The sequence below is a fragment of the Thamnophis sirtalis genome, unplaced genomic scaffold, assembly GCF_051295495.1.
Source record: "Thamnophis sirtalis isolate CommonGarterSnake01/CBP01778 unplaced genomic scaffold, rThaSir2_p1.2 scaffold_8, whole genome shotgun sequence".
Taxonomy (NCBI): domain Eukaryota; kingdom Metazoa; phylum Chordata; class Lepidosauria; order Squamata; family Natricidae; genus Thamnophis; species Thamnophis sirtalis.
The window spans coordinates 55,247,114-55,274,030 of NW_028261388.1; the positions used below are offsets into that span (position 1 = coordinate 55,247,114).

At 43.4% G+C, this 26,917-nt stretch overlaps 1 protein-coding gene across 5 annotated transcripts in view; it reads left to right on the forward strand.

The window, feature by feature from the left end:
- The window catches only part of PKNOX1 (PBX/knotted 1 homeobox 1), a 54,988-nt gene that overhangs the window by 12,794 nt on the left and 15,277 nt on the right, over positions 1 to 26,917 (forward strand). For 3 of the 5 annotated variants that reach the window (XM_087721707.1, XM_087721706.1, XM_087721711.1), the window contains 3 exons: positions 6,313 to 6,415; positions 21,629 to 21,759; positions 22,690 to 22,861. In XM_087721707.1, the coding sequence (XP_087577833.1) occupies positions 6,365 to 6,415; positions 21,629 to 21,759; positions 22,690 to 22,861 (354 nt within the window). In that variant the 5' untranslated portion in view covers positions 6,313 to 6,364. Of the gene's footprint in view, positions 1 to 6,312; positions 6,416 to 12,854; positions 12,877 to 21,548; positions 21,760 to 22,689; positions 22,862 to 26,917 lie in introns of those variants that run through there. The other 2 variants (XM_087721708.1, XM_087721709.1) reach the window with 2 other exon arrangements.

A 26,917-nucleotide genomic window follows, 5' to 3' on the forward strand; every position in this document is an offset into this window, starting at 1 on the left:
TGACTCATCCATATAAAATGTGCAAACCACATTTACACAGATATAAACTGTGGTGATTAAAAAGAACATCCTTGCCATAGCAAAAACGGCTACTTCTAGCCTGTATATGGCCATTTTCAAAACCACATGGTGAAAATATACAGCTGAGTGGGACATGTAAATTAGGGTGACCAGATGTCCTGCATTTGGCGGGACAGGCACTCCTTTTCATAATTTTTCCCGTGTCCCGTGCCATTTCCAAAAGATCCTGCTTAATTTTGGTGCCTTCTTCAACTCGCTGCCGCTCGCATGGGCGGGGTAGCGTAGTGAGTGAGCAGGCGGATGGGCAGGGGAGCGAGCTCGCCTTTCCAGCCCCACTTCCGGACAAGCCGTGGGAAAGCCTCCGCGAAAAGAGCCACCTGGGGCCGCCGCTTCTTCTCCGAACTCAGAGTAAGTGACAGGCAGGGCGAGTGAGCGGGAGGATGGTGGTGGGATCGCCGCCTGCTGCACTGCAGCTGACTCGCCCCGGGCCGGGCGGGCTGAGAGGCTTTGGGCGTCCGGGCGGGAAGAGCGCGGAGGAAGGCAGAGGAGCCCTTAGATAGGGAAGGTGGGTGGCGGGGCGGAGCAAGGGAGCGCAAGCGGCGGATCCCGGGCTCATATGCAAACGGAGCTCTCCAGGCACAGGAGCGCTGGAAAAGTGCTCCGCTCATGCACCCACCAGGATGGAGCACGCTCATTCGCTCCAGCCCTGCCTGCCGGCTCGCTAAAGTGCCAGCATGACTTTGAAGGACTGGCTTGCCACTTGTCTTCCACGTCGGCCTGCGCGGAAGGCAATCCAGCCCTTCAAAGTCATGCCGGCACTTTAGAACTCAGCCGCCATTCAGCGAAACATGTTTCGCTGAATGTCAGCCGAGGGGCACGCTAAAGTGCCGGCATGACTTTGAAGGGCTGGCTTGCCTTCCACGTCGGCCCGCGCGGAAAGCAAGCCGCACTTCAAAGTCATGCCGGCAGTGGGAAGCCTTTGCCGGCCCGACACCAGCTCTGAAGTTGCTTACCTTTCTACTAAAGCCCAGCAAAGCAAGTCCGGGGAAGTCCTTTGCGCCGGCTAGAAAAGGTCTGCCATGAACTGGGAAGCTGACGCACCCCCCTCCTCTCTGCCCCCCCTCCGCAACCCCGGATACCCTCTTCCGCCGTGCCTGAAGCATGGGAGCACTCACCAGCCGGCAGAACGCCGGAGTGGAAGAGGTGGATGTCTCGTCCAATTCCCTCTACAGATACCCCCCGAAATCTGGTAAGACGGAGCGAGCGGGGGGGTGGGAGGAATATGCGAGAGGTTTGTGGGGAGTCCCACATGGCAGGGTTTTGCGCGCGCTCCGTACTCTGACTTGAGGGAATGGCGAGCAGCGGCTGCAACCCCAGAGCTTGACTAGGCGAGAGCTTTAAGGCGAGCGGTGGGACGGACCCTTGATGTCAATTTCCCCCCCCTTGTGCCTTTTCGTAGCTGTCCCGTCGTTCTCCCACCAGTGGGGCTGCTCCTGTGACGGGGTCCCGCCCCCCCATGGCTGCGAAGGAGTTTCCCGAGAGTTTTAGAGGGTCAGGAGTATGACCCTCATTGCAACGTCGCCCTTTGCAAGCTCCGGCTGCTTGGGAGGGTGGTTATTTATTTATTTTTTTCTTCTCGCTTCCGCTTTCTTGCCGGAGTGCAAGGATTGCGGTGGCGGCTCGGATGGAAATAGTGACATTCGTGGCATCGCGCTTGGGGTTAAAAGCTGCTTTTCGTTCGCGGCAGCAACTGCTCTTTGAGAATTCTTGCTTGAAAAAACAGGACTCCCTCACGCGGTCCTGAATTGAGGTCCATCTCCCTCCACCCCTAATTAAAAAGCCCCTGGTAAATTCTTGCCTTCCTGTGCCACTTGGCATGCCTGCCTGTTTAGTTGTTACTGCACTGATTGCATTCTAAAATACCCCATCAATCTTCTGATGTAACATTTAACCATCCCCGCTGCTAATGAGAGTTCGCCCCTTCGCCCGCCGAGTTGGAGTCGGAGATGGGACGCGCGGGGTCGGTCGGTGGTTCGCTTGCTCGCTCCTCCTGCCGCGGCACCAGCAGCAATGGGATATGCTCGGGGAAGGGAGAGCCAGAGCCACCTGCCCGGATTTGTGCTCCAGCCGTCGCCACCGCTTCTGCTGCTGCTGCTGCAGCCACCAGAGACTCCTTCCCCTCCGCCGCCTGCATGGGGTGGGGAGTGAGCACGCGAAAGGAGAAAAAAAGGAAAGGGCAACGGCTCCAGGACCCAGCAACCCGTGGGAGCGCCAGAGGAACCGGCGGATGCTATAGCTGCTTTTCGCTTCTCCGCCTCTTCCTGGGGATCATGGAGGAATCTTGGTCTGGCATCATTGAGGAGAACCCGCCGCGCGCCTGTTTCGAGGCTCATCACTAGCAAATACCCACCGCTAGAAGATGGGGAGGGTAGCCTTGGTCTTCTCGGGCCAGGATCGGACCTTCCTGGCTGCCTTTGCTGCTGCTGCCGCCGCCGCTGCTTGGCAGGTTCTCCTCAATGATGCCAGACCAAGATTCCTCCACGATCCCCAGGAAGAGGCAGAGAAGCGGGGCGGAGAGAGGAAAGGAAGCTGCAGCCAAAGGGAGAGACGCTCGCTACAGTCCCCTGCTAGAAGCCGCCAAGGGCTGCGTCCACCGCTCATGGCTTTCAGGCGCCGTTTGGCAATGGGAGGCCAGCAACCACCGCAGCAGCAACATATTCCCTCGGCAAAGGCAGACGCAACTCCCCGGTGGCTGGTCTGCGTGCGCGCACACACACGGCCCCACACACTCCCTTCCACGGCTGGCTCCCTTCCCTAAATCCCTAAAGGCTCCGCTTCGCAGGAGCCAATACTACCCGCCCGCTTTCCTTCCTCTCTGTTGTGTTCCGAGCTCCGCCTACCACACAACACTGTGACCTTTCCTCTGACAGAAATGTAAGGAAGCACGGAGTGATGGTCTCGGCCACAGGAATGCGCTCGTCAACTTTCCTTTGTTGTCCCCGCACGTTTAACCGGCTCCTGACTGATTCGTTCCCTTCGTCTGAGCCACAATATTGTATGGATAATTTGTTGCAACAGCTTAGTAGTTTATCAACAGGTTTTAGCCAAAACGGCGGCCTTGTTTTTTTTGCTGGTTTTAAAGATGCTTTCCAGCCTAAGCGGTGTTTTCAATTGTATTATTTTCGGTGCTGGTTTCACCCGATAAATACGGGGAGGGTTGCTGTCTCTAGAGACAATTCGCTTTCAAAAAGTGCTGATCCCAAGACGTTCACAATTAAGATGGCTGTTCCTGTCACATAAGCTACCTGTGTTATCCTCAAGGTTTCCTCAATTTTGTGGATACTGCACCATCATCGCTAATTTGGAATAATATTGGCTTGTTTATGTTTAACTCTGCCACATGATTGAACCGCAGGAATTGTAGCAGCTCAAGAGTGAATATTTTTTCCCCTGGGGTAGCTTGTTTCCTTTAATCTTATGCCTAGCATTACTGCTGCACTATGGCAGGAGTCTGCTTGCTTTATTTCATTTAAATAACTGTATAAATTGTCCCCAGGAAATATACACCCCTTTCATTATAGTGCAAGAATGATTTTCATTTTTATTCATATGATAAACTTAAATTCAGACTTTCTGGTGTACAATAATCTGAATTTAAACACTGACAGTGTTTAGGGAGGTGGCTGGAGTCCCAGGTAAGGAATGTGATGTGTGGGGGAGGCATGGGGTGGTGGTTAGTGCAGGTGGTGGGTGAAGGCAGGGAAGCTAAGGGAAGCAAGATTAGTGCTTTAAAAAACAAACCAATACCCTAATTCACCATTAAGGGTTAGATGAAACAATCATAATAGCTTCAAGACAGAAGATTTATCAGAAACTTTGAGAAAATAGGCTAAGAATGTAGAAAGTCTGCATGGTCCGTCCATCCATTGATTTTGATCACATGACCATGGAGATGCTGCAACATTTAGAAGTGTAAAAACTTGTCATAAGTCACTTTTTTCAGTCCTGTTGTAACTTTAAATAGTCACTAAATGAACTGTTGTTGAGTCTAGGACTACCTGTAGTTTCAATTGTTTGTATTGTCTTTGTGTGCATCTTTTTGGTATGTCAACATTAAATAATAATATAGAGCATTCACACCTAAATTTTAAGAAAATAGCTTATGGACAGTAGAAAAGCTACTGATATTAATTCCTACAGTCTTATATTATTAGTTAGCATAATTATTATATATTTAACTACTTCAGAGTAAGCCTTAATTATTCCATAACTGATTAGGGGTAATTTTGTTGGAATTTTTTTTTCAACCTGGTCTATTTCATGAATACTTTGCAGGGAAAAATCTGACTTAACATTTATTTTTTAGATATATATTCCTTTTTTCCATTTAGGAACTCAAAGCATCACCTCCTTTCTCCCATTTTTCCAAAATACTTTCATGAAGTAGGTAGAGCTAACAGAAAATGACTTGCCCCAATCCCCCAGCAGAGCAAAAGAAAACTTGAAGATGAATTTCTCTATTGTATTTCTACTCTTCCACCTTAATGATCATACTCCCTCTCTGGTAGAACGCTTTTAGACATTGTTTGTAATTCCAGAAGAGGAATCTTTTAAATTTTGGGAGAATATTCTGGCTATTTCGCAAATAGGGATTTATCCTTTCATTAATAGATTTTGTGACATGGCTCGTCACAAAATTTTCTTGCTCAGAAAGAAAACTCTCACAGCCTCTAGCAGGTGTCAGATGTGGGAAGTCAGGCTCTGCTCTATTCTCAACCACAGAAACTCAATACAGTAGGTGACTTTGGTTATTCCTGTATCTTCACTTAGCTTAACTCAGAAGGTGATAAAAAATTGGAGGAGATGGCACCATGCAGGCCACCTTGAGTTTGGGGGGGGGGGGGGGAAGCAGGATATATATTTAATTAATACATAAGGTAATAGCTTGTAATTTCATACTGACATTTCTATTTTTATAAATCTTTGCTCTGTGCATTTATTAGCGAGAGCACATTTATTCCTTTAGAGCAGTGTTTTTCAACCTTTTTTGTGCAAAGGCACACTTTTTCATGAAAAAAATCACGAGGCACACCACCATTAGAAAATGTTAAAAAATTTTAACTCTGTGCCTATATTGACTATATATAAAGTAATTCTCTCACGGCACACCTTACACTATGTCACGGCACACTAGTGTGCCGCGGCACAGTGGTTGAAAAACACTGCTTTAGAGTACTATACTATTCTGTTCATTTGTCCAATTTCCTCTCCCAGCTTTCATTCAAAAGTTCCTGGTGTACATAAACTTTTATCTTCAGAATAAACCTATCTACCTACCTACCTACCTACCTGTCATCTATCTATTGAAAAGTAGCAACAACTGACCTTACATTAGAACAATTGAGGCTGTATATTGAAACTGCCAAGTAGGAGTGTAACAACTTTTTTATTCTATTGATATGCAGCAAACATCATCACTTTAGTGACCAAAGTTACAATGGCATTGAAAAAAGTGACTGATGACCATTTTTCACACTTAGCGACCATTGCGACCATTTTTTACACTTAGCGACTGTTGCAGCATTCTCATGGTCACGTGATCAAAATTTTGTTTGGCAACAGATTCGTATTTATGCTGGTTTCAGTGTCCTGGGGTGACCTTTTGACAAAATATAAATTTTTTAATTAAGGCCCCCCTCCCCCCCCCCCGGTCAATGGTGTCTTTCTTTACCAATCTGAAAATCTGGTCACCTTAATGTAAATCATTTTTTTGGGGTAAATTAAGGATATGATGAATGAGAGAGAGAAGAACTAAATGAGTGGGTGCCTGTAAATGTGACAACAAATAAATAGTAAAGTTTGTGGTTGTATCTGAGAAACATCACAAAGTTAATATTTGTGCCTTGGTTTAGCCAAGAACACTCTTCAGAGAGAAAGAGTGTACTCTAGTTTGCTAACAGGGATTTAAAAATAACCACTTTGTTGTGTGATCTGATCTCATGACTGCACCAGTACCCATAGTCATTCAACAGAATAATCTGAAAGAACATTTTCCTAATTCCCAAAAGGTTGGTTTTGCATTATTTTCTTTCACATATTTTTGTGGTACATTTCTGTTTTATTTTAGCATGTGAAAATCCATGTACAATTTGCACAAAAATTATGATCATCAGTATTTTATGACAGTAACAGGCATATATATGAAAGAACACATTTTTCAACTGCACACAGATTTCAACAATTCTATAATTTTCTTTAAAAATACTAATATTCTTTATGGTTTCTTTTCAGCAAAAAAATTGAACTAAAACATGATTTGACTTCATAGCAACTCTCAGCAACCATGATGGCAACGCAGACATTAAGTATAGACAACTATCAAGATGGGCAACAAGTAAGTCATTTTTACAAAAGTTCATATATGAATTACCTATAGAATACAAAAATCATGCTTCTGACTTGAACATTATCCATTTCTTTTTTTACACAGTTTATGGATTCCATATTGGATATTATCTCTCTATGAGTCTAGGTTAAATAACTTGGTCTACTTGACTCTTCTTGCCAATAGCAATAGTTAAACAGATTACAAGGAATATTTTCTGGTTTGTTCTCCAGTGCACTGCTCAGAGAGTCCAAATGCTGGGTTAACACAGCCTATCTGCCCTTGGACTGAGTGATGTTTTTGTTGACCACGCCTCCCTTTGCCTGAGCATGCTCAATTCGAAAACTCAGTCCGCCTGAGTTAGGACTGTTTTGGGAGAGCTCCAGTCTAAGGTCAGATAGGCTGGAAAAAGTTTCCCAATTTGGACCACGTTTAAATTCTCAGATAGAGGAAATCACGCTTCTACATCAGGTCTGTCTATTTGCCTCCACTGAGGCTTCTGTCGCTTTAAGAGAAGGGCTACCGGGCTTCCCTGCTGTTACTGCAGTGGATTGGAAAAGCTTGCACAGTGGGGGCTGGCTAGCTACGGGAGCAATTAGTGGGATAAACCAAGTTCCCTGTTGGAACAGGGGCGTCCCAGGGGGAGGAAAGGTCCAGCGAAGGCTCTGAGAAGGCTCTAAAGCCGGCGAGCCAGATTGCTAGGATTCCCTCACCTGCTCCATTTTGCCCGGCAACAGCAGCGATGGCTGGAGCCTTCGCGTGCTTTTCAGGGTTGGAAAGAGTGGGAAGCGGCTGCGCGTGCACCCCCCGCCATTTTGGATCGCTCCGACTCACTGTGCAGAGCGGCAGAGAGCGGAGCGTGCGAGCAGCGAGGACAGCAAGTCGGAGACCGCTGGAGGAAGCCAGGAGGACGAGCCAGCCAGCCCAAGAGGAACCTCAGCCAGCCCTCAGCGATCGCAGAACGCCACAAGGAGGCTGGGGACTAGCCTGGGGAGCCAGCTAGTCTCTCCCTCCGGAAAATAAGCTAAGTCTTGGGGAACCGAGGGCGGTGGGAGGAAGGATCCGACCCCAAGGCGGCCCTTCCCTCCTGTAGATTCTGCCAGCGCTTTTGGCCTCAAAGGCCAGCGCGTGCCCATCCCAACTCCAGCTATCTTCCAGGCCACGTGGGGACCTGAAATGGCTGAGGAATGCAGGGAGGCCTTAGAGGAACAGGTGGGGCCCTCCAGCAAGCGCAGCAAACTGGATCCCTCTGTAATTAAAGGCAAAGGGCACAAAGGCTCACTTGAAAGGTCTTCTCCAAGAGCCACAGTGGATCCCAGGGAGGTTTCAAGGCCCCAGCAGCCCAGACCGTCGCAGCAGGGAGTCAGCTTCCCCTGATCGTGAGGCCCAATCCCCCGGGGAAAGTGAATTCTTGTCTGGGGATAACTATGCATCCAGGGATCCATCTCCTGAAGCATCTTGGGGGTACCCCGACTCCCCTAGCTCCTCCATCGGAGAGGAACGAGATTCTGTCCAGAATTCCCCCTTTGGGAAGGGTGGATCCAGCTCAGGCAGGCCTAGCCAGCGCAGGCCCAGTAAGCCAAAGAAAAAAAAGGGAAAAAGTCCTGCTCTTTCTGATGAAATGAGGGAGGTAATTTCCTTAGCCATTTCCCAAGGGATAGCTGAAGGCATTAAGCGCAAGGGCTCTCGCAAAGGCAAGGCCCCAAAGGAAAAACACAAACTTAGGGCCTCCTCCTCTAAGGAGCCTGTATCCTCCTCCCCATCTTCAAGCCCCTCTCACTCTGGGCTATCAAGTTCTGAGCAGGAAGAAGGGGAAATTTTCACCCTTTCCGAAGACGAAAACACCACCCCTGACAAGCCAAAATTCTCTGGCCTGTTTCAACCGTCATTATTCAAGGCTATCTTGCACAAAGCCATGACGGCCACAGAGTTATGCCCCACTTCCAGACCCGAGGCCTCTCAGGCTTCCACTTCCAGGGATCTTAAGCATGGTTTATTCAAGGAGACAGTAGAAACTCCTGAGGTCATTCCTGTGCCAGACCTATTTATGGACGCTGTACAGCGCCAGTGGCTACAGCCAGGCACCCTGACCAACCCCAGTGGGGGGGATAGAACTCTATATGCAGTAGAAGATAAAATGGAGGAAATCCTCAAATTCCCGGAAGTAGATGCCCCAGTCGTGTCTCTAACTTCCAATTCCAACCTGCCAGCCGAACTCCTAGAGGGACTCAAGGCAGAAGATAAGAGGTCAGAAAAGGCGTGTCAGAAAACACACATGGCGTCTGCCTGGGCCATCAAGGCATCCACCTCTGCCTCCTTTTTTATTAGGGCCACCCTGTTCTGGCTGCGCCAACTCAGGTCCAGACCCCCGCCCAGGAAATCTAGGTGGCGCCATGAGCTGACCAAGATTATTACCGCTGTCGAGTATTCGGCGGATGCCACCTTGACAGCAGCAAAATTCTCTTCCAGAGCTCTGGCTTCCAATATCACCTCCCGCCGCCTTTTATGGCTCAGGCATTGGCAGGCCGAAATGAAGGCCAAATGGAAGCTGGCATCGGCCCCATTTAAAGGGGGTCTTCTGTTTGGAGAGCCCTGGACAAGTTTGTCACCGAAACCAAGGACAAACGCAAGATTCTTCCTGCAACCTTTAAAAGAGGTGACCAGAAAGGGGCGGGGTCCTTTCATAAGAGACCCTACAGGAGCCAGGAAGCAGGGCAAGCTTCTCACCCTTCCTCCTATCAGAGGCCCTTTCAGGCAGGGGGGGAATAGGCACCAAGACAGATCCTTCGGGGCTCGTGCCAACCAACCCCAGTCTTCCTTTCGGAGAACCTTCCGAGGAGGAGGAAACAACAGTGGTGGATCCCGGCCCTTTCGTAAAGGAAAGTGACGGTCACAGGGATCCCCCCATCGGGGGTCGGCTATGGGAGGAGATAACATCGGACAAGTGGGTCCTCAACACCATTCGCAGGGGCCTTGTCCTGGACTTCCTAACCTTTCCCCAGAGAAAGTTTATCCGCTGTCCTACCCCCAGGAACCCAGAAAAGAGGGAGCGCATGAGGGCAGAAATCCGCCATCTCCTAGAGATAGAGGCGATAGAACCAGTCCCCAGGGGTCAGCAGGGGAGGGGCTTCTATTCGATCCTCTTCCTAGTGCCCAAGAGTTCGGGGGGGGGGGAGGGCCATCTTGGACCTCAAGAACCTAAATCAGCATCTCGCTTACAAGAGGTTCAAGATGCAGTCACTCCACTCCATCCTGGACTGTGTGAGGGAGGGGGACCTATTGACATCAATAGATCTCAAAGAGGCCTACCTGCATGTCCCCATCCATGCGGCCCACAGGCGGTTCCTGAGGTTCTGTTCGGAAGGGAAACATTTCCAATACAGGGCACTTCCCTTCGGGCTTTCATCTGCGCCCAGAACATTCACCAAAATCCTGGCAGTGCTAGCGGCTCATCTCCGCAACCATCCGGTCCGTCTAGAATGTTATTTAGACAACATAATCATCCATTCTCTCACCACCAAGCAGGCACACCGCGATGTTTCTCTAACTGTGCAGACCCTGCAGCACCATGGCTTCTCTGTCAACATGGAGAAGAGTCAGTTCCGGCCATCCACCTGTATACAGCACCTGGGTGCAGTCATCAACTCCACCTCCTGCCAGGTATTCCTCTCTCCCGACCGGCTGTCCAGCCTGAGACGCAGAGTGAAGCACTGCAGCCTTGCCAGGTCGGTACCCATCATTCAGCTGTCCCAGCTCCTGGGGATTATGATATCGTGCCTGAGGGTGGTTCCCTGGGCTCGTCTTCATGCCAGGGAGCTGCAGTGGTTTCTGCTGCCAATGCAGAGAGCCAAGGACAGCAACTCACTCAGACGGGTTCGGCTCCCACGAAAGGTGATCCGATCTCTGGCATGGTGGAGATCCAAGGCAGTCAAGAAGGGCTGCTTGTTCAAGGAGCCGGAGAGGCTAGTTGTCACCACGGATGCCAGCCTCCTGGGGTGGGGCGCCCACTGTCAGGGCCACCTAGCCCAGGGACGATGGACTCAGAGGGAGGCTGCCCACAGCATCAATTGGCTGGAGCTGAGGGCAGCTCGATTCGCGCTGAGAAAGTTCGCCGCTCTAGTAAAAGAGGCTCACGTACTCTTGATGACAGACAATGTGGCGACCAAAGCGCATATAAACCGACAAGGGGGCACTCGATCAAAGGCCCTCATGCTCGAGGCAGAAGCGCTGGGCAGGTGGACGGAACGTCATCTGGCTTCTCTCAGTGCAGATCACATCTCCGGCATAAGCAACCGGGAGGTAGACTGGCTGAGTCGCCAACGCATCGACCACTCGGAGTGGCGCCTGCATCCGGACCTGTTCCAGCAGATCGCGAGGAGATTCGGCAAGCCACAGGTAGACCTGTTTGCCACACACAACAACACACAGCTCCCACGCTTCTTCAGTCGCTACCACTCGCCCCAGGCGGAGGGAACAAATGAACTGAGGTCAGCGTGGCCTCAGGGACTCCTGTATGCCTTCCCTCCACTTTCGCTCATTCCTCAAGTGATAAGCAAGCTCCTGACCGAAAAGGCAGACCTCCTTCTGGTGGCTCCCTTCTGGCCCAGAAGGCCCTGGTACGTAGACCTGGTCAGTCTCTCAGTTCAGAGGCCTTGGAGAATCCCCCGGGACAAAATTGCCCTCAGCCAAGGGGCCATCGCCCATCCGGAGCCCCAGTGGCTGCAGCTAGCCGTCTGGCACTTGAAGGGGAGCTCCTGAGAAAGCAAAAGTTCTCTGACCAGGTCATTCGAACAATCCAAGCGTCCAGGAAACCCTCTACGACTAGAATCTACGATGCCACCTGGGCCGCCTTCTCACAGTGGTGCAAGACTAGAAACATAGAGGCCTCCTCAGCCTCGATTCCTCAGACACTAGACTTTTTGCAGGAGGGTCTGGATAAGGGCCTTGCGGTCAGCACCCTCAGACGCCAGGTTGCAGCGTTGTCTACCATCCTGGCAAAGGGCTCCTCTCGCTCACTGAGTCAACTCCCTCAGATCAAGAGCTTTCTCAAGGGAGCAGCAAACATCAGCCCTCCAGCTGTTCACCGGTATCCGTCATGGGACCTTCCATTTGTGCTTAAGGCCCTGACCAAAGCCCCATTTGAGCCTTTGAAAAAGACCAGTCTGCGCCACCTCACCATCAAAACTGCTTTCCTGGTGGCCATTACATCCGCTCGCAGGGTTTCCGAGCTTGCGGCGCTCTCTGTCAGGGAGGATTTGTGCGTAGTTCACCCGGACAGAGTAATATTGAGACTCGATCCGTCATTTGCTCCGAAAATTAACTCTCTGTTCCACAGGACTCAAGAGCTTATTTTGCCCAACTTTTGTCCCCATCCTTCTCACCCTAAGGAGTGTGAGTAGCACAAGCTGGACGTGAGGTGGGCGGTGCGCACGTATGTAAAGAGAACAAAAGACTACCGCCGGTCAGAGGCCTTCTTTGTGTCCTTCCTCCCTGCGTCCCTGGGCCGCAAGGTCTCCTCTCACACTGTGGGACGTTGGCTACGTGCCTGCATCAAACTGGCATATGAACACCAGGGCAAGACGGCTCCGAGACGGGTCACCGCTCACTCCACCAGGAGCGCTGCTACGTCTGCAGCCTGGGCAACCCAGGCTTCTATCCTAGACATTTGTAGAGCGGCCACCTGGGCTTCCCCCACGGCCTTTATTAGAAACTATAAGATTGACACCTTTGCCTCAGCCGAAGCCTCCTTTAGCAGAAGAGTATTACAAAGAGTGGCTGAAATGCCAGAGGCTCCGGCGCTTCCCCACCCTGGGACTCAATAGCTTGGGCATGTCCCAGCATTTGGACTCTCTGAGCAGTGCACTGGAGAAAGACCGTTGGCTTACCTGAACGGTCGTTCTCGGGGCACTGCAAAGAGAGTCCAAACCCACCTGGGTGTTTGTATTTTGAACGATGTGGCTGTATTGACTGTAATGTTTACAGGACGGTTCCTTCGTTTTCGAATTGAGCATGCGCAGGCAAAGGGAGGCGTGGTCAACAAAAACATCACTCAGTCCAAGGGCAGATAGGCTGTGTTAACCCAGCATTTGGACTCTCTTCGCAGTGCCCCGAGAATGACCGTTCAGGTAAGCCAACGGTCTTTTAGTATAATATGCAAATTGATTTTATAATTTTCTTTATAATTGTCATATAATTTTCCAATTAATATCTCTTCTCAACATTGGATTGTGAAGGGGTTAAAGATCCAGAATCCAAATTCATTCATCATTGGATTCATTGAATCCAATTCATATCTTGAAAGACTTTCTGCAATTGTTTGAATCTTCTCACTGTCAAAAGAAAATAAGCAAGAAGAGTCAATCAGATTCTACCAATATATTGTGGATTATAAAATAAAGCTTAGTAGGCATGAAGTGTGAATATAACCAAGGTGGAATGTGAATGGCTGCACTTCCTAATAATCATTTGAGGTAAAAATGTTAGGAACCAAACAGGGACTTTTTGCCTCTGCTAATTTAAGTTCTTTTCCTTGCCTTAAGTATTCTGGAGGAAAATTGTATTGAATATTACAAATATATTCAGCTATTGATAGTGTTTAAATAATTGTTTTTGTATGGTTTTTAGTTGTTTTAGTTACGTTTTATTAAGATTGTGAGTCATTACATGTGCCTACATAAATATGTGCTACATGAATGAATGAATGAATGAACAACATTGATTTTATTTTCCTCATAACGCCCAGATTTTCAAATAAGGATACTGTTGAGGTTCTCAACTGTGTTTTTTTCTTTTTCACTGATGAGTTTTCTTCCGTTACCTACTATAAAATGAATTATGGCCACTTTAATAGAAATCTGCCATTAACTAGGGGCTATTATTGCTTAGAAATGAAAACCACTCATCTTTTTTGCCCTGAAACAAGATTAGATTTTTATTCCAAACAAATTAGTAGCAGTAAAATCTTTGGATTTGTAATGTGTTACAAACTAAGAAAGATGCTTAGTTAAGTCTCATTGGCACATTAATAATAATAATAATAATAATAATAATAATAATAATAAAACTCCGCCGTTGCCGGTCCCAAGCCCGGATGAGAAAGGAGGAAGGTTGGGGTCAGGTTGGCATCTGGTCCCGTAAAAAAACCCCCGCCAACCCATACAATATGGTGAAAAAAACAAATAAGAATTCCATACCGCATCGGTCGTCGCGCGGGTTAACAAGGGCCGCGGCGGATGTTGGGGTCCCTGGACATCCGTCGACAAGTGGGCTACAAGTGGACCAGCCAACAAAACGACAAAAATATAGTGCAGATGAAAACCGTGCCATAATGGCCTGTTACTACAACTCAGAGCCAGAAAAAAGAGGCTATTTAAAGAGAATGTATGAATTATGGAAACAACAATATCCAGATTCAAATGTTAGTGAACAACGACTAGCAGATCAAAGGCGATTTATTATACGGAATAAAGTGTTTAGTGAAGTTGAACATGAGGAAATTCAGGCAAATTGCAAAACCCCAAAAACAATATCACAAGCGGAAATAACTGATATTCAAGACACAACTAAAGACATTATAGTAGAACTCCCAGAAGAAGCTCTCGGGGAGGAAATAACATCACCACCACTAGAACCAGTTATCACTGAACCAACTGATGAACTAACTCAAAAACAAAAAGAATTGAAGGATAAGATCATGGAGCATTTTCTGCTTAATGAGGAAAGGCAACGTTTACCACCACTAAAAACTGTGCCTAAGAAAATTTTGGCCCCTATCATGAAAATGGTTAATGCAGTGTTTTCAACAATTGAACCGGGATCCATCTTGGAAACAAACCAGTTAATGTACAGCGCAGCTGTAATAGTCACTAATGAACTAGGCATTAAAATTAAAGTACCTAGTCACACAACAGAAAAAGCATCAAAGCCAAAGTGGAAAATCCGTTTAGAACAAAAAATCAAAAAGTTAAGGGCAGATGCTAGTAACTTAAAGAACATGCATGAGCAACGGCTTAAAAACAACAAAATCATAGATCGGCTAATCAGGAGATATAGATTGGATACAAGAAACATCAATGAAGCTGTAGAGATTGTAAAACAGCAGATAACAGCAACAGCTAGAAAAATTGAAAGATATGAGGCACGAATCATCCAATATAAACAAAATCAGCAATTTCGATCAGACCAACGGCGTTTTTATCAAAGTCTTAATGTAAATGGTGACACCAAAAGTGAAAAACCAGAAAAACAGGCCACAGTTGAATTCTGGAAAGAATTGTGGGAAAATGCAAAGGACTACAACAAGGAAGCAAAGTGGATACATGACTTTGAGAAAAGCATTGGCAACAAACAAATGCAAGTATTAGAAATAACAACTGAGATGGTCAAAAATCGAGTTAAAAAGGTAAAGAATTGGACATCACCTGGAAAGGACCAATTACATGGCTTCTGGCTCAAATATCTGACCAGTTTACATGCAATATTGGCCAGGCAACTGAATGAAATTTTACAAAAGGGCCAAATTGATGAATGGTTGACAACTGGAAAAACATACTTGATTCAGAAAGATGCAACTAAAGGAACAACACCTGAAAACTACAGACCAATAACATGCTTGCCAACAACCTTCAAATTACTCACAGGCATTATTGCAGATAACATGATGGATTATTTGGAAACAAACAACATCTTGCCAGTAGAGCAAAAAGGCAACAAAAGAAGGAGCAGGGGCACAAAAGATCAGCTTCTAATTGATAAAATGATATTAGAAAATTGTAAGAACAGAAAAACAAACTTGAATATGGCCTGGATTGATTACAAAAAGGCATTTGACTCACTGCCACATAGTTGGATCATAAAATGCTTAGAAACAACTGGCATTAGCAAAAATATTACATCCTTTACTGAAAAGGCGATGAAACAATGGAGAACTGAGTTGGCAGTAGGGAATGAGATCTACGGAATGGTTAATATCAAGCGAGGAATTTTCCAGGGTGATTCACTTTCACCTCTTCTCTTCATCATCGCAATGATCCCACTATCAGTAATCTTAAAAAAAATGAAATTAGGCTACCAAACAGCCAAAGAAGCTGAAAAAATTTCACATTTACTATATATGGATGATTTGAAACTCTATGGAAAGTCAGAAATAGAAATCCAATCATTGACAAACACAGTCCGAGTATTCAGCACCGATATTTCAATGCAGTTTGGCATGGAAAAATGCGCCACTGTATCCATAAAAAGGGGCAAAATCACTGCATGTGAGGGAATTGAAATGCCCAATGGCCAATTAATTAAATGCAAAGAAAATGAAGCCTACAAATACTTAGGCATTCTGCAGTTGGATAACATCAAGCATGGAAAAGTAAAAACTATTGTCAGGCGAGAGTACACCAACAGAGTTAGGAAAATTTTAAAATCTAAATTGAATGGTGGAAATACAATCAAGGCCATAAATACCTGGGCAATACCAGTTATAAGATACACAGCTGGTATAGTTAACTGGACACAAGCTGATTTGGACCTTTTGGACCGAAAAACCAGGAAACTAATGACAATGCACTACAGTTTACATCCACGTGGTGATACTGATAGACTATATCTGCCCCGAAAATCAGGTGGCAGAGGATTATTACAAGTGAAGCAAACAGTTGAAGAAGAAAAACATGGACTGGCTGATTATTTAAAAGAAAATCAAGAACATCTATTAATCGAAGTAAAGAACAAAAATCTACTGAAGGCCCAACAGACGAAACAAGAATACAGAAAAGATGTGATAAAATCAAGAATGGAGAGTTGGCAGAACAAAGCACTGCATGGCCAATTTCTGGAAAAAATAAAAGATAAAGTGGACAGTGAACAAACTTGGTTATGGTTAACAACAGGTACATTAAAGAAAGAAACAGAGTCACTAATCCTGGCTGCGCAAGAACAAGCTATCCGCACAAATGCCATTAAGGCCAAAATCGAAAAATCTTCTGATGATGCCAAATGCAGACTTTGCAAAGAAGCTGATGAAACTGTTGATCACATACTCAGCTGCTGTAAAAAAATCGCGCAGACTGATTATAAATTGCGGCACAATTCAGTAGCACAAATGATCCATTGGAATTTGTGCAAAAATTATAATATCAAAACAGCAAAAAACTGGTGGGAACATCAGCCTGAAAAAGTCACCGAAAATCAGATGGTCAAGATCTTGTGGGATTTCCGTATACAAACCGACAAAATACTGGCGCATAATACACCAGACATCACACTGGTTGAGAAAAATAAGGTCACAATCATAGACATCACAATACCAGGTGATAGCAGGGTCGCCGAGAAGGAACATGAAAAAATCGCGAAATACCAGGATTTAAAAATCGAAATTCAACGACTATGGCACAAACCAGCAGTGGTAATTCCAGTGGTAATTGGCACACTGGGTGCTATTCCAAAAGCACTGGAATTACATTTAAAACAGTTAAAAATTGACAAAATCACCATCAGTCAAATGCAAAAAGCCGCACTGCTTGGATCTGCACGCATATTACGAAAATATGTTACGACGTCCTAGGCCCCTGGGTGGGGCCCGACTAGTAACCAATGCCAAATCCGGCGAAACAACTGGCCGCTGTGATACAATTGTATAATAATAATAATAATAATAATCAGACCGAGGAGCTTTGCCTTGTCGTGGTGGAGTGGCTTGCGTGCTCTAATGATCCTAAGGGATATGCTGAACAGGTACAACCATATCAGACAGGTCTTAGGTGAAGGGCCAGATAAAACTTGCTCCACAACCCATACAAATATGGTGAATACAAAAAAAATGAAGTTTATGCCAGTTGAACCATTGCCCAGATTAACAAGGGTTCTGTTGGATGCTATGGCTCCTGGGCATTCTGCACAAAATGAGCTACAGGGCTCAGCTCCCTCTGCTAGGCAACTAGGGCATGGGCTGACAAGCTACTGGAAGAAAAAATGAAAAAGCAAAAAATCTGGACTAGGGAAGAAAACATCTCTATTATGAAAGCTTCCGATCAGTCTGAGCCAGCAAAACGTGGATTTCAAAAATGAATGCATCAGATTTGGAAGGTGAACCACATGGACAATCAGTGAACAAAGGCTAATGGACGCACGACGTGCAATTCTAAGCCACCAATTTTTCACTACAGCAGAATTAATAGGAATCGAAGAGAAAGCAACTAATGGTCTGAGTATACAAACAAAGAAGAGTAACATCAAGAATGATTTGCAGGCTCAAAAGCAAATTGAGGAAGAAAGGGAGGAAGAGGATGCTGAAATGGATGAAGATAAAGAACAAGGAAGCACTGAAGAACAAACACCAACAGATATTGCTCAATTAGCTGAGAAAATAAAGCATCAAATGGAAGATGCTGAAATAACACGTTTGCCAAAGCTGAACCAAGTGAACCGGAAAGAATTGAAAAAGGTAGTAAAAAAGGTCAATGAGGCTGTGCAAACCATTCAAACCCCTACATTAGCTGAAACAAACAAGCTGATGTATGCAATAGCCTTCATAACCACCAAAGAATTGGGTTTGAAAATATAAAAGAACCAAAGAGGCAAGAAGAGGAAGCCTAAATGAGAATTGGGTTTGAAAATATAAAAGAACCAAAGAGGCAAGAAGAGGAAGCCTAAATGGAAAATTCAGTTGGAAGTGAAGATCAAAAAATTTCGTGGAGACTTGAGCCATTTGAAGAACCTAAGGCAAGGCCAGCTAAAGAACAAGCAGGTCAAAAGCAGCCTGGAAGCAAGATACAATTTAGAGAATAAAGAGATTGCAATAGTAATTGAAGAGCTGAAGCAGAGGGTTGTTGTTGTTGCTGAAAAAATTAAAAGATATGAAAACCAGGTAACTCAATTCAAGGAAAACTCACAGTTCAGAGCAAATCAGCACCAGTTTTATAAGAGCTTAGAAAGTGGAGATAGAGTAACAACAAATAAAAAGCCTGATAAAGAGAAAGCTCTGAAATTCTGGAAGAATTTGTGGGAAAACAACAAGATGTACAACAGAAATGCAAAATGGATCAAATAGATTGAGGATTCTATTAAAGTGCATAAAATGGAAGATGTGAAAATAACAAAAGAAATGGTGCAAAGACAGTCAAGAAAAGTGAAGAACTGGAGTGCACCTGGATCAGATGAGTTACATGGCTTCTGGTTAAAGGCACTTACAAGTGTGCACAAAAATTTGGCAGCCCAAATGAACCAGATCTTAAAAACACCTGAAAATGATGAATGGATGACAACTGGAAGGACATTTTTGATCCAAAAAGGTAAAGAAAAAGGAAGGGATCCTGGAAACTATAGGCCAATCACCTGTTTGTCAACAACATACAAGCTTCTTACTGGTATCATTGCAAACCAAATTTATGGATACTTGGAAAGAAATAACTTGCTTCCTGTAGAACAGAAAGGATGCTGCAAAAATTCAAGAGGAACAAAGGACCAACTGCTGATTGACAAGCTAATCCTAAAGAATTCAAAGAAAAGATGAACCAACCTGTTCATGGCTTGGATAGACTATAAGAAAGCGTTTGATTCAGTTTCCCATAGCTGGATCAAGAAATGCCTGAAAATCTTTGGCATTAGCAGCAACATACAAAAAATCATGGAAACTTCAATGAACCTCTGGAAAACGAAGCTTATAGCTAATGAAGAAGAACTGGATGAAGTTGAAATTAAACGAGGCATTTTCCAGGGTGATACCCTTTCACCCCTACTTTTTATACTCTCAATGCTACCACTGACAATCATTTTGAAGAAGATGAACTGTAGATACGAACTTGCAAAGAAAGGACTCAAAATTTCGCACTTGGTGTACATGGATGATTTGAAGCTGTTTGGCAAAACAAAAGCTGAACTGAATGTATTAATTGAAAGCACAAAAGAACTTAGCCAAGACATTGGTATGCAGTTTGGAATTGACAAATGTGCAACAATGGCAACCAAAGCAGGCAAGGTCATAGAAGATGATGGAATAAAACTTGAGAATGAAGAAATGATAAAGGCAGTAAAACCAGAAAAAGGCTACAAGTACTTGGGGATTTTAGAGGCCTCTGACTTAATGCATAATAAAGTCAAGGAATTAACTTCAGCCAATGATGAATTTGCAAGATATTAAAGTCCAAATTGAATGGAGGAAACATCATAAAAGCCATAAATACCTGGGCTATACCTGTGATTCGTTACTCTGCAGGAATAATTGACTGGACCCAGATGGAGTTGGACAATTTGGACAGAAAAACAAGGAAGCTTATGACAATGAATCATGCTTTGCACCCTAAAAGTGATGTTGACCGATTATATCTGCCAAGAGCAGAGGGTGGTCGAGGACTCCTACAAGTAAAACAGACTGTGGAAGAAAAAAAACACAGCTTCAATGATTACATCCAGAAAAGTGAAGAACCAATGATTAAGGAAGTAAATAAAGGAGGGCTTTTAAAGACAACTAAGTCAAAAGCTGAATATAAGAAAAAAGTAATTGAGAAGCGAGCTGAACATTGGAGAAACAAAGCTATGCATAGCCAATACTTGAAAAGTATTGAAGGCAAAGCTGACCAAAAGTTAACTTGGAACTGGTTAAGATCAGGAGCACTGAAAAAAGAAACAGAAGGCTTTATTTTGGCAGCTTAAGAACAAGCCTTAGCCACAAACTAAATTCAACATGTTACCACCAACAGCAAATGTCGCCTCTGTAACGAGAAAGATGAGACAGTTGACCACTTGATCAGTGGGTGCAGCAAAATTTAACAAACTGACTACCTACAACGCTATGACCGCGTTGCTAAGACCATTCACTGGAAATTGTGCCAAAAGTTCGGATTTGAGTTCAGCAAAAACCACTGGGACCATCAGATTGAGAAGCTTTTAGAGAATGAGAAAGTCAAGATCTTGTGGGACTTCAGAATCCAGACTGACAGCCACTTGGCCCACAACACACCTGACATAACAATAGTTGAAAAGAAAAAAGTATGGTTCATTGACATTGCAATACCTGGAGATGCACGAATTGAAGATAAACAGCAAGAAAAAATCCCAAAGTACCAGGACTTGCCAATTGAAGTTGAGCAACTGTGGGGAAAAAATCGTGTGTTGTCCCGATTGTAATTGGAGTCCTTGGAGCAATACCCAAAGGGCTACCTCGCTATTTGGAAATTTTAAATTTATCAGACTTGAACATTCTGATTCTACAAAAAACCACCCTACCTGGAACAGTTTATATCCTTCGACGTTACCTTAACAGTTCCTAGGTCCTTGGTTAGGAATCGAGCTGTTGAGCTACCAACCAGGCTGTGAATCTCACCAAAGATTAACCACAGAATAATAGTAGTAGTAGTAGTAGTAGTAGTAGTAGTAGTAGTAGTAGTATGCCATCCATTAGCTTGAACCTCCTAACACATTCATCTTAGGAGGTCCTGCAGTTTATGAATCCCTAGATAAGTAGAAAGAAATGCTTTTTGGATCTTTCTGCCCAATTCCCAACTTTATGCCAATGTTGAAATACAAACATAGTTGAGTTTTTATGCAAAATTGTACATGGAGAAGATTTTAACAATGAATTCACTGGAGCTATAGATATATAAATGAGTTTATAGGGTAAAGGGGGTGTGTGGGAGGGATTTTTTAAAAATTAAACAATTAAATGTGCAAAATTCTAGATCAAGTAAATGTAGCTCGCATATTGAAACTGTTGATTTATTAACTGACTGAATTAGGTTTTCAGTTTTCAAAAATTTTCACATCCTGTGTCATAACAAATGTAATAGATTTGTGCCAATCTGAAATGTTTATCTTAATAATTAATGTTTTTTAATTGGAAGAATATTTAAACTTTTTATGTTTTTGATCTGTGTATTCATGTACATAGGTCTTAGTAACATAAAAAATAACACTTGAATTTGATTGCAGATGATTGTATGGAGAAGTGAATACAACATTTTTAGGAACAGCTTAGGAAGGAAATTCTTGTATATCAACAGCAAGACAGAGGAAGATTGTTAAGAGAGTCTGTTATATTACATATCTTCAATTTATGATCAACCACAATTACTTACTGAGAAAAGATATAAGAAAGATCATATGCCTATATCCATCTATCTATTTTTGTTAACTGTTTGTACATTTTGTATAGTTGCCAAGTCATACCAACTTTGCTTGGAAGACAAACCATTTTCAGTGGAGCTGGCAATATAAAGCATCTTTCTTTTCCAGCAAATGCAAGTAGTAACAGAATTAAAAACAGAGCAGGATCCAAACTGTTTAGAAACAGATGCAGGAGGATTGAGTCCTTCCCCAGTTGAATCTCAGACACCGATGGATGCAGACAAGCAAGCTATTTACAGGTAGTACTGTTGACCAGTCTTAAGTGGTAAAGTATATTATTGTCTTTAATCTGTAGAATGATTGTTCTCAAACTAAGGATGAAGTTTCTGGGATGTAGTAGACAATCACGGTTGAAAGAGACCATACAAAACTCAATAGAGGAAAGGATTCTGAAGCCTTCTTTCTTTCAGTAGCCAGACTCCTCTATGTTTCACCATTTTAGCCAAAATTGAAAACTACTGCAATTTTATTTTCTTGGGCAAGGTCAGGTATACCCCTATACAATGCTAGTATAAAATTGTGTAGTAAAGATACCAATCCCAGTGCAACCACAATGTAGAATCAGTACTTTAAAAGGTACCTAAACTCAAACATTTAACAGCAGGCGCACAAACAAACATTATGTATTTTGAGTTCATAATTAAGTTGGATGTATATTTTTAGTCATTTTATTACTTATTACTTACAATGTTCTGCATGTTTACAAGTGCGTAAGCTCTATTAAAGTCAGACTGACAACTCACTGAACTGGCATAAGATAGCAGTGCACATTTTATTTATTTAAGTAAGGTTTGTGATCTTTATTTCAGATTAAGAGTTTCTATTTGAATATAGATTTTAAAATATTTGCATTCATTATATTTGTATCACCACAATCATGAGCAAACACTTGGTGCTCGAAACATGAAAAAAAAACAGTAACAATAAAAATTAATTTTAGACTTGAGAATGCAATATACCCTAGTTTCTTCCCAACAGTGCACAAATAGATTTAAACAGCAAATAAAAGATTAGTTTCCCATTCCAGGTTAGATCAGCCATGAATAGACAGCATCATAATAGTTAATGTAATCTATTTTATTATGTATGCAGTATCTAAAATATACACGTTTTGTCATATTGGCTTAGAATTTCTATAGTCTTATAGTTTGCTCATCTTTAATTCCTAGGCATCCACTGTTTCCCTTATTAGCACTGTTATTTGAAAAATGCGAACAATCTACACAGGGTTCAGAGGGCACAACATCTGCAAGTTTTGATGTAGATATTGAAAACTTTGTTAGGAAACAGGAGAAGGAAGGAAAACCCTTTTTTTGTGAAGATCCAGAAACGGATAATTTAGTAAGTAAAAGCATTTGAGGAAAAAAGTGACATTAATTTATGTTTCTTTTGTTGTATTTGTACAAATCTTGCTATTTTAAAATTATGTTTATTTTGATGCTTTATTTCTTTCCTTGAAATGTGGGATAAAGTATTCTTTGTTTCCAACATGGCCAATGTAACACATAAATATGGATCAAAGTAAGGAAGTATTTCAGCATACATTTCCAAATGTTACTTGGCAAACTGACCTTTTTGGTTGTCCAACTCCAATGATTTTTAGTAGTTAACATATAAAACAATAAAAATATGGCCATCTCCTCATATAAACAAGTTATGCATCTCCACAAACTACCACAGCCCCTAGTAAAAGAGATTGTTCCCCCAAGGAAGTTTATTTTTTCCCTCTCTTTGTTAGATAAGCAGTTTAATGTAGAGAATAAAATGAAGTGGCAAAGTGCCTATCTATTTAAATGAACTAGGAATTCAGAAAGCACTGAAATAAAGCCTTTTTAAAAAAGATAACCAATCTAGTAAAATTTGTATCCCAATTAATGTTTAATGAACTGGTTAAGTTAAATAATATTCAGGTAGTCCTCAATTTATGAAAACAGTTGAGCCCAAAATTTCCATTACTAAACAAGACAGTTATTGAGTTTTGCCTCATTTTATGACCTTTCTTACCAGAGTTGTTAAATGAATCACTGCATTTGTTAAGTTAGTCACATGGTTGTTAAATGAATCTGGCTTCTCCATTGACTTTGCTTGTCAGAAGGTCATAAAAGGTGAGCATATGACCCCGGGACACTGCAACCTTCATAAATACATGCCAATTGTCAAGCATCTGAATTTTAACCATGTGACCATGGAATACTGCAATGTGCATAAATGTGAAAAATGTTCATAAATCACTTGCACAATGTAAGTGTACAAAGTACACTTTTCTGTACTGTTGTAACTTTGAACAGTCACTAAACTAATAATTTTAAGCTAAGGACTACCTGTATTGCAAAGTAAAGCAGCATTAGCCAACTTTTTTATGAAAGTCAAACACAAGGTTGATATGAATTCTGTTGTATAATTTGAGTAGCAGTATAGTATGCTTTTCAGAAAGCCTTCTCTAGATGACTTCGGTATTTAAAGTGAAATTAATAGAAAGATCCTCTCAATGGTTGTTTTCATTAAAGAGGAGGGAAAAGCCTTCCCAGCTACCCTTTTCCTCTTAAATCCTAGCATTTCTATTACATTAAACAGCCATGTAGGAAATATTTCTCTCCCTCTCTACATACATACATACATACATACATACATACATACATACATGTATATATATATATATATGTACACGTACACACACACACACACACACACATGTCCCGTGTAAGATTGAGATTGTCTTGGGAACATTTCAGCGAGGTCTCACTCGCCATGTGTCCGTTGTTGTTTTGTGTTGTAATGGCCTGGGTGGTGGGTGGGGCTCGTTTGTTGACTAGGGCTGGTTTCCAGATGTCTGGTAGGCAGGAGGTATTGTCACGTTTATTCATGCTGTGGGGGTGTTTCTCTATTTCGATAGCTTCCATAATTATTCTCTTGTTGAAGTGTTCAGTTTTGGAGATTAATTTGGTTCCTTCAAAATTAATTTCATGTCCTGTAGCTTTAAGGTGCTGGAAAAGGGAGGAAGTTTTTTTTTCCTCTTTTTCTTACTGCGTTCTTGTGTTCTGCGATGTGTGCATTTATTTTCCTGTTCATTTGTCCTATGTATGTTGCAGGGCAGATTTTGCATGGTATTTTGTAGACTCCTTGGTTTCCTAGCTGGATTTTGTCTTTGGGGTTTCTTAAGATGTAGGCTATTTTTTGGTCAGTGTTGAAGGCTGTCTTGATATTGTGCTTGTGGAGAATTTTGCTGATTTTATCTGTGGTGCCTTTGAAGTAAGGGAGGAAGGCGATGCCGTTGTCCTGTTCTGTGTCTCGGTTTTGAGGGGAGTCTCCCTTTGGATTAGGTTGGTAATTGTTTTTCTTTGGAATCCGTTGGAGATTAATATGTTTGTGAGAGTTTGTAATTCAGTTTTCAGGTGGTCTTTGTCGGCTAGGTGTTTGGTTCTGGAGATGAGGGTCTCGGCTACAGAGTTGATCTGTGCAGGGTGGTGATGGGATTGTGCGTTTAAGTATCGGTTGGTGTGTGTTTTTTTCTGGTAGATGGTGTGCCATTGGGTTTTTTGTAGATTAGGACATCCAGAAAGGGAAGTTGGTTGTTTGCTTCTATTTCCATAGTGAATTGTATTTTGGGGTGTAGGCTGTTGAGATGTGTGAGGAAGTTGTCCAGTTTTTCTTTCCCGTATGGCCAAATCACGAAAGTGTCATCAACATATCTCAGCCAGAGTTTGGGTTTGTGTTCAGATTTATCTAAGGCGTTAGTTTCAAAATGTTCCATATATAAGTTTGTGATGGTGGGTGAGAGGGGTGATCCCATGGGTGCTCCTTCTATCTGTTTGTATCTTTGCCCATTATGGATGAAGTATGTGTCGTTTAGGCAGTGGTTGGTCAGGTCCAGGATGTGTTTATGGGGGGTTGTGTTTGTTCTGGATAGCTGTCAAGGCTTCTTTTATAGGCACTTGGGTAAAGAGGGATATGACATCGAAGCTCATGAGTATGTTGCTAGGTTGCAGGTTATGTTTCTTTATTGTTTCTATGAAGTGGAGTGAGTTTTGTACGTGTGAGGTGATGGATTCTGCGTAGGGTTGGAGTTGTTTGGTGAGGAGTTTGGCAAGATTCTGTAGAGGTGAGCCTATGGAGCTGACTATGCCGGCAGTTCTGACCACACTTTACTCACACAAACACGAAGCCGAAAAGACCAGCCTGAAGATAGTGAGTGAAACGTTGCCAAGACAATCTCAATCTTACACGGGAAAAGACCCAAATACAACAAGACCAGCATATATATAGCTATAAAATGCTATCTGTTGCAAAAGGTAGTAATACCTTTTATAATACATAAAACATATATATGTTTCTCCAGAACGTGGCTGTGAACTGGACTCCACGGTCTGAAATGATCCTCTTGGGCTCCCCATGCAGGCGATAAATGTGTTTCACAAACATTTTTGCTAATTTCTTTGCGGACGGCAACCCTGAGCAAGCGATGAAGTGTGCCTGCTTGGAAACCAAATCTGTTTGTGTATGTGTACATATATCAGTGGTGGGTTACAACCAGTACGCCCCGGTACGGGCGTACCAGTCCCTGCCGGGAGCACTGGATACCTTTCCGGTACGGTGTTCTGGAGCAGCCACCCGCCCGCGTTCCTTACCGGACTTTGAGCTCTTCAGCACTTCCATGCATGCACACAAAGCGTACGGTGCCTATACGATGCTCCGCTGAGCAGCTGGAGCATCATGGAGGCATCGCAGGAGGTAAGGACGCATGCACACACTGTGTGTGTGCACGCTGCTGCGCATGTTCATGTGGTGGATGCCGGGCCCCGTTGCACCGTACTGGTTACACCAGGATCCGTGTATATATATTGAGATCTTACATGGGAAAAGACCCGAATACAACAAGACCAGCATATATATATATATATGTATGTATGTATGTATGTATGTATGTATGTATGTATGTATATTGTTTTTATTTATAATTATCTGTGTACTTTATAACTATGGTACCTTGTACTATACTGAAAGACAAGAATATAAATACTTATAGTAACTCTGTTTGCCAACAACTTTTTCAATAATTTGCGAACAAATTATTCAATCCACTTTTAACATTAGGTAAAGCCCTATTTCTTTAAACAGATTTTTAAAATTATTATTATTCAATTGTATCACAGCAGCCAGTTGTTTCGCCGGATTTGGCATTGGTTACTAGTCGGGCCCCACCCAGGGGCCTAGGACGTCATAACGTATTTTCGTAATATGCGTGCAGATCCAAGCAGTGCGGCTTTTTGCATTTGACTGATGGTGATTTTGTCAATTTTTAACGGTTTTAAATGTAATTCCAATGCTTTTGGAATAGCACCCAGTGTACCAATTACCACTGGAATTACCACTGCTGGTTTGTGCCATAGTCGTTGAATT